The sequence below is a fragment of the Cervus elaphus genome, chromosome 1 (genome assembly GCF_910594005.1).
Source record: "Cervus elaphus chromosome 1, mCerEla1.1, whole genome shotgun sequence".
Classification (NCBI taxonomy): Eukaryota; Metazoa; Chordata; class Mammalia; order Artiodactyla; family Cervidae; genus Cervus; species Cervus elaphus.
The window spans coordinates 31,328,002-31,340,771 of NC_057815.1; the positions used below are offsets into that span (position 1 = coordinate 31,328,002).

The following is a 12,770-nucleotide window of genomic DNA, read 5'->3' on the forward strand; positions in this document are numbered from 1 at the left end:
ATTTAAGCTGAAGAGAGTAGTCTGCCAACACCTGATTTATATGAAGTTGGAGTTTAGAACATAATGTATCAGTTTCATATGTATAAAATGGGAAGGTTCATGTCTAGAACCTTGTTTTAAAAGAATGCAAAAGAAATTATTATAAAATTGGATAATAAGTAATGCCCTGCTCTGTTATGGGGCAGCCAATACTTTATATGTATGGTGGCTCAGTGGTAAAGAATCCACCCGCAGTGCAGGAAAAGCATGTTTGATCCCTGGGTGGGGAAGATGCCCTGGAGAAGGAAATGGCAACCCACTATAGTACTCTTGCCTGGGAAATCCCATGGACAGAGGAGCCTGGCAGACTACCATCCATGGGGTCTCAAAAGAGCCAAACAGGACTTACTGATGAAAGAACAACATGTAAGTATACACACACACACACACACACACACACACACAATAAACACACTAAAACAATACTATAAAATATGGTATAAAATTTAGTCTCAGATGGTTTACCCTGGACCTCATTCAGTGAGACTATAAATTAAAGTACCAGAATAACTTTAGTCATATGTAGCCATAATAAAAAATTTTTCCAGTAATCCCAAATCTAAGGAACTACAACAGTCTTGTAAATGGCAAGGATCCATAGCCCCACCTAGAAATTGGGGAAGACAGTGAGTGGTGACCTGAGGAGTAGTAGTAGAACTCAAAAATGCTGTCCAAGTGATTTGTGGGCAATGCTGAAGGCAAAGCACACGAAAACAAGTGCAATGGGGGAGGGAAGGGAGGCACTTACTTACTATTACATGTGAGCTATATAATCAATGCTTACTTTAATCAACAGTTGTTCAGTCAAGCAATTTTTCCAGTAATATGAAGAAAAGAATTCAGATTTTTTTTAAAGTTATCTTCAGTCTTGATAAGTTGAGGACCATGGCTCTAGAAAAACCTAGTAATCACTATAACATTGTACAAAGATACCTACATGCATGGGTGCTAAGTTGCTTTAGTCGTGTCTGACTCTGTGTGACCCTAAGGACTGCAACCTGCCAGATTCCTCTGTCCACGGGTTCTCTAGGCAAAAACACTGGAGTGGATTGCCATGCCTTCCTCCAAGGGATCTTCCTGACCCAGGGATCAAACCTATGTCTCTTAAGACTCCTGCACTGGCAGGCAGGTTCTTTACCACTATCACCACCAGGAAGTCCACAGAGATATCTATACTTATGACATATAGTAAAAAGAGAATTTTTTTCTCCTCTAGATAAATAATATATAATTGGAAGTCCTTCTACAAATGTTTTCTCTTCCTTTAAAAATATTGCGGAGAAAAAAATAATCAAGTCCAAATAAGATCACAGTTTGGAAGCCATGAAGATGAGGCTAAAACTTCTAGAGATGTAACAGAAAAGTTCATCTCAACCAGAAACAAGTTTCAGAGGCAGCAAAGAAACCCATTTCTTTTCTTACTACTTTTCTACACAGTCCCTGTAAGGGGGGGAAAAAGCCAGTTATGCTTGAGAACTGATGAAAATAGAGTATGTCATTAATCTTCTGAATGCCTCACAGCCTCAGTGGCTCCTGGCAGTAAGTGTGTGCATATATATTAATTCTGATCTATTATCTGCTCCATCCTTTTTTGCGGGATTTGGTTTACATTCTCTGAAGTTATTCATCTGTGTGTGTGTACTTATCAAAGGTCTACTTCAGGGAAGGAAAAGGCCTCCACTAGGCTGGTTTTCAGACGATGCCTTACAACTGTTTCTTCAGTACTTAGTGCTTGATAAGGATTCTGCATCTGCAAAGCACATTTCTCATCAGCCCGTCTGAGCCCTCCTGCTCTCCACTGCAGAACCGGGCCACAGGAATGCATCTCGCACCACAAGCAGCTTGCCTAATTTCATTACACTGTATTTCATCGGCTGTGGAGCCCACGAGCCACCCAGCATCGTGAGCACAGGCAGCGGGAGCAGGAGTACCTGGAGTCCCGTGACCGTGACGGAATAGTACGGGAACCTGGGCGTGAGGCACACTGTGCGTGGACACCACGGGGTGAGCCTGAGGCTACTAATATTTAAGAAAGTCTAAGTAGGGCTAATATTAAATCTCCACTCGTTCCCAAACTGGGATGCAGCACAGAAGACAAAATAAACATGACAGAAGAGTAGTGGTCTGAGAATCAAGAGATCTAAGTTTTGAGCTCTGCTTCACCTTCTAAACTATATCTCTTTGGCCCTCAGTAGTAAGTTTCCTTACTATTCTTATCCTATATCTTTACCACCAGAAAGAATATCATAAGAATACTTTATACTCATATGGTATTTTAACGATTAGGAAGTACTATCATATACATGTTCTCTTTATATATACATGTTCTCTTATCATATACATATTATCTTATCATATACATGTTCTCTTATCATATACATGTTCTCTAACAACCCAATGGAATAAAAAGGTATGCAATAGTATGTTCTTACAAATGAAGAAAGCTGAGGTCAAAGGATACTGCTCATGTACAAATAAGTGGAGAAGCTACAAGTTAAGCTAACTTCTCCTCATTCATAGCCCAGGAAGAGTTGTGTGTGTGTGTGTGTGTGTGTACATACATACATATATATCATTTAATCATTGCCCGTAAGTTAATTAAAAAGGTTTTATAAATAAAATCTCATAAATAAAAAATGTTTCACAGCATATAATTAAAATACTTTATAATAGAGATGAAGTTAGGAATAGAAGAAAGAAGAGTGCATTAGGGTACAAAAGATCTAACTTGAGATTTCGATTCAGCACCTTATATCAATGGACATATCACAACCTCTCAGAACCTTAGTTTTCTCACTGATCTCATAAAGACTTCTAGGGAATTAAATATAATAATGAATAAAAGTATGCTTTGTAAACTGTAAATAGATGTATAGTGTTATTGTTATTAATGCAGAATTGCAGCTTCCTCTAGTTCAAACAGGAGAAGGCAATGGCAACCCACTCCAGTACTCCTGCCTGGAAAATCCCATGGACGGAGGAGTCTGGTAGGCTGCAGTCCATGGGGTCACGAAGAGTCGGACACGACTGAGCGACTTCACTTTCACTTTTCACTTTCATGCAATGGAGAAGGAAATGGCAACCCACTCCAGTGTTCTTGCCTGGAGAAACCCAGGGACCACAGAGCCTGGTGGGCTGACATCTATGGGGTCACACAGAGTCAGAAACAACTGAAGCGACTTAGCAGCAGCAGCAGCAGCAGCTAGTTCAAACAACACAATCAATGGAAATTCAAACTATACTAGGCTATGTCCCAAAACACAGTTAGAAGGTCCTATCTTATATATATACATTTAACACAGATTGTAACACATACGGAATTTCTTCTCTGAGCAATTATTAACAATGCTACTTAGAACACAATAACATGGCAATACGTTTAAATTCAAATTATAATAATAGCTCTAGGTTACCTGAGTAGCATAAGATACTGTCTCAATGCCTTCATGTCTCAGCAAAGTATGCCTGGCTTTAATCTGTTTCCTTAAGAGTTTCTTCTCAGTTTTACTGAGTTTGTAATTACTTTGGTGATTGCTGTCCATGACAATACTGGGGAAAAAAAGGAAGGTCAAAATGTCAACTTTAGGAATCTGAAACGAATAGTTATAATACTGTTCATGTATTTTATACTTTATAAATGTTTCTATGTGACAATTTTTAAATGCCTACTATACTTTTCACCAACCAAGAGAAGTGAGAACAAACAGATGCATGGACAACAAAGGAATATTTAAGAAGGTAACAAAGAAACAAGAACATCTAACAGCATCTCTGGTAGATTCTACGAAACAAGTCAGTGCTTTAGTGCTATTAGGTGGGCTGTTTTCCCATATGCAACCTCTTTACTTATGAAGTCATAAGTAAAATGCACCAGACAAATCTCACATGTTCTCGTTATTGTTGGTCAGTATCTGACTCTGCGGCTTCACGGACTGCAGCACACCAGGCTTCCCTGTCCCTCAAGTTCTCCCGGAGTTTGCTCAAACTCATGTCCACTGAGTCAGTAATGCTATCCAATCATCTCATCCTTTGCTGTCCCCTTCTCCTCCTGCCCTCAATCTTTCCCAGCATCAGGGTTTTTTCCAATGAGTCAGCTCTTTCCATCAGGTGGCCAAAGTACTGGAGCTTCAGCTTCAGCATCAGTCCTTCCAATAAATAGTCAGGGCTGATCTCCTTTAGGATGGCCCGGTTGGATCTCCTTGCAGTCCAAAGGACTCTCAACAGTCTTCTCCAGCATCACAATTCAAAAACTTCAATTCTTTGGTACTCTACCTTCTTTGCGTTCCAACTCTCACATCCATACTTGACTACTGGAAAAACCATAGCTTTGACTACATGGACCTTTGTCAGCAAAGTGATGTCTCTGCTTTTGAATATGCTATCCTGGTTTGTCATAACTTTCCTTCCAAGGAGTATCTTCTAGTTTCATGGCTACAGTCACCATCTGCAGTGATTTTGGAGCCCAAGAAAATAAAAGCTGTCACTGTTTCCACTTTTTTTCCCATCTATTTGCCATGAAGTGATAGGACTGGATGCCATGATCTTAGTTTTTTGAATGTTGAGTTTTAAACCAGCTTTTTCACCCTCATCAATGTTAGGAAAGGAAGAAAAAAGAAAAACCAAAAAATTCACAGTAGAATATACAGTATGATTCCATTATATAAAGTTCAAAATTCAAAAGTAAACCATATGTTGTTCAGAAATATATATATAGCATAAAAGCAAGTAAATGATAAATATAAAGTATAGGAGAGAAGTTATTTCAGGGGAGAAGAGAGAACTGCAATATGAAAGGGACACATAGAAGTATTAAAAGTATTTAAGCTAGGTGGTGATTTAGGAGTTTATTATTTTTATAAACTGTGTATGTTAAATACTTGGTATCTATAACTTTTAAAATAACAGGTATAAGAACACCATAGAATTATGTTTTCATTTTTTTAAAGATATGTCAATCAGTAAGTAGTTCCTGAGTGCTTTCCCAAAAAGGTCTTCACACTATCCAAATCAGCACCCTGCATCATGCTTTATTACAGAAGCCTATTTTATTTTGTTTACAGAATTTAACAAATTTGTGATGACTAATTTGTTGGCTTAATTATTCCATCAGGATGTAAACTCCTGGAGAGCAGGAATGCCAACACACAGCAGGTGCTCAACAAAAGTTTGTTGAAGGGATAAACAAACAATATGTGAATATACACATGCCTACTTAAGGACTCAGGACTCTACAGCATACAAATACAATACATGGTTTATGCTTTCAACACAGATTTATAAGTTAGTTGAGGAAAACAGACAAACATTAAACAATGAAAGAATATGACATAGCTTTAGATAATAAAGTGTCAATGTTCTTTAAGGGTGATATAAATTAGAGACAAAAAAGATAAGATTGATGTTAACTGGAAAAGTTTGGGAGAACTTCAAAACAGAAGGGGACTTGAGATGAGTATCAAAGGACAAGAAGAATACACAGTCATAAGGAAGGGAAGGGATCCAGCGAGGCAATAAACAAAAGCTAAAAACAGAAATGGATGTGTCTGGCAATGACATTGAGTAGCAGACATAATTTTTTAGAACAGAGAATGCTGGCTGATCCACCAATACCACTCTTCACCCACTTGAAAGTCTTCAAAGTTAGCAAACAAAATAAACTTAAGAACTTAAATAAAATCATTTCAAAGCAGCTCTTCAACAGTCAAAACTCTAATTATTAGTCTTAATATACAGAATAAAAATGCTGAGACTACTGAAAAAACGTCAGTAATCCAGCTTAAATAATACATGGAACCCATGAGACAGGAGGTAAAGCCAGTAAAATAGGCTGGCTGGACAGCACAATAGGGAAATGAGAAGCAAAAGAACTTGCAATAATCCAGGTTAACAAGTAGAAATGCTGGTCCCACCTACAGTGAAGGCTATAGAAAGAAGGGAAAGGGAAATAGGAAGAGAGGGCAAAAGATAAGTTCAAAAAAGTCAATAGACCGTGATGACTACTCAGACATGAGAGAGAGAAGAATCAGACCAGTGGCTCAGAGAGTAAAGAATCTTCCAGCAATGTCAGAGACCTGGGTTCAATCACTGGGTCAGGAAGATCCCCTGGAAAAGGGAATGGCAACCCACTTCAGTATTCTTGTCCGGAGAATTCCACAGACAGAGGGGCCTGGTGGGCTACAGTCCATGGGGCCACAAAGAGTGAGATAGGACAGAGTGCCTATTACTTTCACTTTAACTTTGACTTTACTAACAGGACAGAGTGAGTGATGGAGAGGCTAGAGTAATGTCATTCCAAATTCTGACTGCAGAGTCACAAGAGGGTCAGGAAGAGCAGATCAGTAAGGGGAGGTGATGAGTCGGATTTAGGATATCATTTGTTTGAATTACTGGTGAGATACACAGTTCCAATGCCTGGCTGGCACGTGAAAATATAAAGTGGCAAAAGGAAAAGAAATGAGGTTAGAAAGTAAGTTTGGGGAGTCATCATTAGACAGGAAGGAGACAGCTGAATACACATTTTTAACACCGCACTAATTATTTGTTTTCCTGTTTGTCCCCTTCCACTGGACTATAAGCTCTTTAATGACAAGAACTAAATCATATTTTTGTTTCCCCAGAGCCTCCTCAGACAGTATAACACACTATTTAGGGGTCAAAGTTCTAGTTCAAACCTCAGCTTTACCCTTTACTAGCTATAATGAACCTGTGTGAGTTATTAAGTTTTTTCATGCTTAGGTTTCTTCACCCATAAAATAGGAATAATAGTGCCTATTCTTGGCACATAACTTCATCTAAACCCTGCACTAAAAAATGTGACCAAACTCTACCATCGTTTACAGTGGCATAAAGTCATGTCTTAGGATGATCCCAGCTTCTCATTAAAATGGTTGCCTAAACCTACAGATATATTAACAGATGAATGGATAAAGAAGCTGTGGTACATATATACAATGGAATACTACTTAGCCATAAAAAGGAATGCATTTGAGTCAGTTCTAATGAGGTGGATGAACCTAGAGCCTATTATACAATGTAAGCCAGAAAGAAAAAAAAACCAAATATTGTATTAACACATATATACGAAATCTAGAAGGATGGTACTAACAAATTGGTTCACAGAGCAGCAATGGAGACTGCAGACGTACAGAACAGACTTATTAATGGACAAGGGTGGGGGAGAGGAGGAAGAGGGTGAGATAAATAGAAAGAGTAGCATGGATGCATATACACTAACTTACGTAAACAGATAACCAATGGGAATTTGCCGTATGACTCGGGGAACACAAACTGAGGCTTTGTAAGAACTTAGAGGGGTGGGAATGGGTGGGAGACAGGACGGAGATCCAAGAAGGAGGCGGCATATGCACACCTAAGGTTAATTCATGCTGACGCACAACAGAAATCAAATCAATATTGTAAGCCAATCATCAATCAATTAAAAATTAGTATTTTTAAAAAATGGTTGACTGAGAAAACTTAAAATTCTGCCAGGAAATTTTATTATTTGTTTTTTTCTAAATACGTTACATGAGCAAAGACTGCAAAGTGGAAGAAAGAAGAAAGAAAAGAAGCTGAATGCATTGTTTTAAGCCTGACACTAAAAGTCCGGCACCAGTAGATGGAGCCTCGTAATCACATTTCTGGTGTCCCCTTTCCCCTTTCCTTCCCTCCGTCAGGCAGTCGTACTACAGGTGAAGACGGGTCTGAGTCACCTTAACAAGGAAAAGGCTGATACCAGCTGCTGAAACTTGGAGGTGCCCCTTTCTAAAAAGGCCAATTCCCTGGCCAAGGAATTTCCACTACTGCATAAAGGTTTGCACATGCCTTGCCATGTTTTGGGACTGTTATGGGGTATTACAAGAGCGAGGTCACTATTTTATTAGAATATTAGCCATGCTGTGTCTAGCCCAAGCACACACCCTATAGGATAATAAGAATTTTCAGATGGCATCTGCTCTGTAAGTAAGTTTAACCCCAATACATTCTATTGGATACTGCCCTAAGTGGAAATAATAATATATGTGTTTATGCTCTCCTTGAATAAGAGAGCCTATGATGAACCAAGTAGTACAGACAAATGTTCCTGTGCTTGAACATAAATTAAATTAATAGCAAAGACTGGAAACAATTTACATTCCTATCAAATGAGGCCTGGCTATAAAGTATAGCACAGATATACAAAGTATACATACAAATGTCTAGGACATACAAGACTATCAGTAATATGGGTTGACTCAAGGAAGGGAAAATAGGTAGACTGGGTACAGCAATGAGGAGTGAAAGTGCCCTTTTGCAACTTTTCAATTTAGGAGCTATTCAAATTGCATTATCTATTTAAAAAGAAAAAATATATATAATGATTAGAAAACACTGACCCCATCACTTGTCATATCACTTCACTTTAATTCTTTAAAGAACAACTACTCTATATTTTCTAATGCCCTCATTAATGTGTTTATTCTGTTTTTCTCCTTTAACTTGCTAAAATGGAAGAAAAGCTATAACAAAGCTGACTCGTTGGAAAAGACCCTGATGCTGGGAAAGAGTGAGGGAAAGAGGAGAAGCGGACAACAGAGGATGAGATGGTTGGATGGCATCATCGATTAAATGGATATGAGTCTGAGCAAACTCCCGGAGATAGTGAAGGACATGGTAGCCAGGCGTGCTGCAGTCCATCGTCGCAAAATCAGACATCATTGAGCAACTGAACACCACCACAATTAAAGTAGAGGTTTTGTCTGTATTATTCACCTTGTAACACCCAACACCTACAGCAGGACCTAGTACATAGTAGCCAATCAATAAACTCATACTGAGTAAGCCTAAATTTACTGAATTTGCCATCTTACCTTCTAAACCTCTTCTCCAGAATTGAGTTTGGTGGCCCTCTTCAATGTTTTCATTAATACATGATATGCAACTAGATCCTTGCATTTTCACATCATATTATAACTACTTTGCTATGTGCTGCGTTCACCCAGAAGGCTGTCGCTTACTTGAAGGCACAGAATTTGAGTGCCGGACATTCGGAAAGTAGAGAGTAAATATTTGCTAAATGAAATCAGCCAAAACTATTGGCTCACACTACGAAGAGCACAAGAGTCCCAGGGGTTACTCAAAAAAAGAGCATAGGAAGAGACAGCTTTGCAAGCTACTAGACCATCAGCAACACTCTCTTCGCCGTACTGGCACGAATCAGAAAAACTTCTGAAGCTAACACCAAACCCCAGATAACAACCGCTTGTCTCCAACCCTCCAAAAAAACAGATGGACACAGGCACCACGTGAGCACATGCACCTCAAACTCTAACAGAACCACTCAGCGCACGACAGCCTACTGCCCACGGACAATCCCTCCTCTCCCTGGTGAGGTCCGAAGCTCCTGGGGTATTAAAAGGACACCGGAAGAGGCAACAAGGAAAGCGGAGATATGCAGCCTCCGTTCCCACCAATAAGAAGGGCCACAAATCTCCGTCTTGGCTCAGGCGCGGTTCTCAGCAAACGAGAGCTCTCTCCTTCGCCAGGCTCTCCCACTCTTAACACAGAAAACCGCGGCGGGTACTCTCACACAACTCACCCGGGCGCCGCCATGTTGGAGAAAAACTGCACTACATTTCCCATGAGCCTGCTGGGGCGCTCCCACAAGCCCTTTCGCCTGCCAGAGACTCGCTGAAATATGTCGCTGCCAAGAGTCTTTGATTACCGAGGTGCCTCCTCTCCGTTCCAGTGAAAATTACGTTGTCTTTTGAGGGGGTATAGTAACCATTGTGAGTGCAGCTTATTTGGGGTAGCTTCCCAAATGGACATGGTCAAACAGGTTTGTGTCCCTCGGGCCCTGAGTAGTACCCACCTCCCCCTTGGACTGCGTGCATCTTTCTTCCTGAGTCTTACTAGGGGTATGGGAAGGGAATCTGGAGTCTGAAAGATGACTCGCAAGAACAAGAGAGAGGGCGGTGAATATGTATGAACGTGCCCGGGAGTGATGAATACCACAGAAAGATGTGTGGAAGAATGTTGAGGGAGGTAAGACAGGAAAGATAGGTTGTCCTATGTTATGGAAGACTTTACACCATTCTGTTGTGTAGGCCTACGGGGATCCCTGAAAGGGACTAATATGACCAGAGCTTCTGGTGGAAGGTAGGAAGAGAGGCTAAAAGAAGACTCGGTAACAGGCTATTGCAGTGCTGAAGTGAAAAGGGAAAAGATTTGGTAGCAGATCAGACATAAAAGACACCAGGAGAGGATGATGATTAGCTATTGTTCCTGCTGTAATGTTGTGTGATGTGAATGTATTATAATCATTCTGCTTGCATTGATTATGAGCTGTGTGAGTGCAGGGACGGAAACTTGGGAGTGGGAAAGAAATTACTTCCTTATGATGCTGCTGCTGCTACGTCACTTCAGTCGTGTCTGACTCTGCTACCGCATAGACGGCAGACCACCAGGCTTCTCTGTCCCTGGGATTCTCCAGGCAAGAACACTGGAATAGGTTATGGTGCTGATGCAGTGCCCCCATTTGCACCGTACCACAGTGGACTATCAATAAAACTTAAGGTTGGCTTCCCAGGAAAAGTGGCATTGGTAAGAGTGTTGTTGAGTGGATGAATGATTTATATGGAGAAAAAATTAAAAGGAAGAAAGAACAAGATGCAAAAGCAGATAGGCGACCACTGTGATAGTCCAGTAAAAAAGAGGGTGAGGCTAAAACTGAATAGCAAAAGGGAAGAGGTAACATTAAGCTAAAGATATCAAATCAAGCAGACATTGCATATTGCAAACTACTGTGGAGGGCATAAGAGAAAACATGTTCAATCTCCACATTGCAGTCTTGCTTCTGCCCTACTGGATGTTTAAACAAACAAACAATAACACCAGCAAAAGGCACACACCAATAGGACTTTCTGTGATGACTCAAAGGCTTGAGTTGCCTGGTATGCTAGCCACTAGTGACATCTGACTTTTGAGCATTTCAAACATAGCTAGTACAACTAAGGAACTGAAGTTTGAACCAAATTGAACAATACAAAATATCACGTTATGTCCTGCTAACCATTTTCAGTTTATTTCATCTCTATATCCACTCTGCTTGATGGTACTGGAGCTTTTAAAAATTTTGAGTTTGTTAGCATCTGTGAAACAACTCCTAGTTTTCTTTACACTTTCTGATCACTTGTTTTCAGAGTTTTTCACTGGCTTCTCTCTCTTTCCGTGATTCAGTTCAGTTTAGTTCAGTCGCTCAGTCATGTCCGGCTCTTTGTGACCCCATGAATCGCAGCACACCAGGCCTCCCCGTCCATCACCAACTCCCTGAGTTTACTCAAACTCATGTCCATAGAGTCGGTGATGCCACCCAGCCATCTCATCCTCTGTCAACCCCTTCTCCTCCTGCCCCCAATCCCTCCTGGCATCAGGGTCTTTCCCAATGAGTCAACTCTTTGCATCAGGTGGCCAAAGTATTGGAGTTTCAGATTCAGCATCAGTCCTTCCAATGAACACCCAGGACTTATCTCCTTTAGGATGGACTGGTTGGATCTCCTTGCAGTCCAAGAGACTCTCAAGAGTTCTCCAACACCACAATTCAAAAGCATCAATTCTTCAGCGCTCAGCTTTCCTCACAGTCCAACTCTCACATCCATACATGACCACTGGAAAAACCATAGCCTTGACCAGACGGACCTTTGTTGGCAAAGTAATGTCTCTGCTTTTTAATATGCTATCTAGGTTGGTCATAACTTTCCTTCCAAGGAATAAGCGTCTTTTAATTTCATGGCTGCAGTCACCATCTGCAGTGATTTTGGAGCCCAAAAAAATAAAGTCTGTCACTGTTTCCATTGTTTCCCCATCTATTTCCCATGAAGTGATGGGACCAGATGCCATGATCTTAGTTTTCTGAATGTTGAGCTGTAAGCCAACTTTTTCACTCTCCTCTTTCACTTTCATCAAGAGGCTCTCTAGTTCCTCTTCACTTCTTTCCATGATTAAATGCAGGCAATCCTTCAGGTTTTGTGTTTGATGCTTTTATCTACAATCTCCCTATCTGCCTCTTCAACAGATTTGTGAATCTTCTCCTAATTTTTATCTTCAATCCTTTCTTCCCTTTAGGAGGCAGTTTGATTTAGTAAAAACAATATGAACACTGGCACATATGACCTGAAGTAGAAATTACAAAATAATATTGGCCATATCAATCAATGGTGATTGATGTAATAATTTGACTACCATATAGAAAGTAGCTATTAGTGGTTGTTCATTCCTTTTCTACCCTCCTGATCCTGAGTTATGGACTCAAATTTCCAACCACTTGCTATCCATCCTTTCCTCCTTTTCTACTTAAAAAAAATACATATATATATTGTTTAATTTGGCCACTCCTCATGGCATGAGGGGTCTTAGTTTCCCAACCAGGGATCAAACCCCAGGCCCCTGCAGTGAAAGTGCCAAGTCCTATAGGACCACTGGACTGTCACAGAAACCCAATACAGAAAAAACTTTTCATTCAAAGACAGCCAATCCAAAAAGTGGTGCTGGGAAAACTGGACAGCTACATGTAAAAGAATGAAACTAGAACACTGTCTAACACCATACACAAAAATAAATTCAAAATGGAGTCAAGATTTAAATGTAGGGCCAAAAATGATAAACTATTAGAGGAAAAGATGCTCAATATCACTCATTATTAGAGAAATGCAAATCAAAACCACAATGAGCTAACACCTCACACAGTCAGAATG

At 40.2% G+C, this 12,770-nt stretch overlaps 1 protein-coding gene across 2 annotated transcripts in view; it reads right to left on the reverse strand.

Moving 5' to 3' along the window:
• Positions 1-9,783, reverse strand: part of ALKBH8 (alkB homolog 8, tRNA methyltransferase) — a 116,255-nt gene extending 106,472 nt beyond the window's left edge. Inside the window, exons 1-2 of one of the 2 annotated variants that reach the window (XM_043898194.1) lie at positions 9,617-9,783; positions 3,453-3,588 (exon numbers count right to left, since the gene is read on the reverse strand). In XM_043898194.1, coding sequence (XP_043754129.1) covers positions 3,453-3,588; positions 9,617-9,660 — 180 coding nt within the window. In that variant the 5' untranslated portion in view covers positions 9,661-9,783. Of the gene's footprint in view, positions 1-3,452; positions 3,589-8,888; positions 9,434-9,616 lie in introns of those variants that run through there. The other variant, XM_043898203.1, reaches the window with a different exon arrangement.
• Between the last annotated feature and the right edge of the window lie 2,987 nt (positions 9,784-12,770).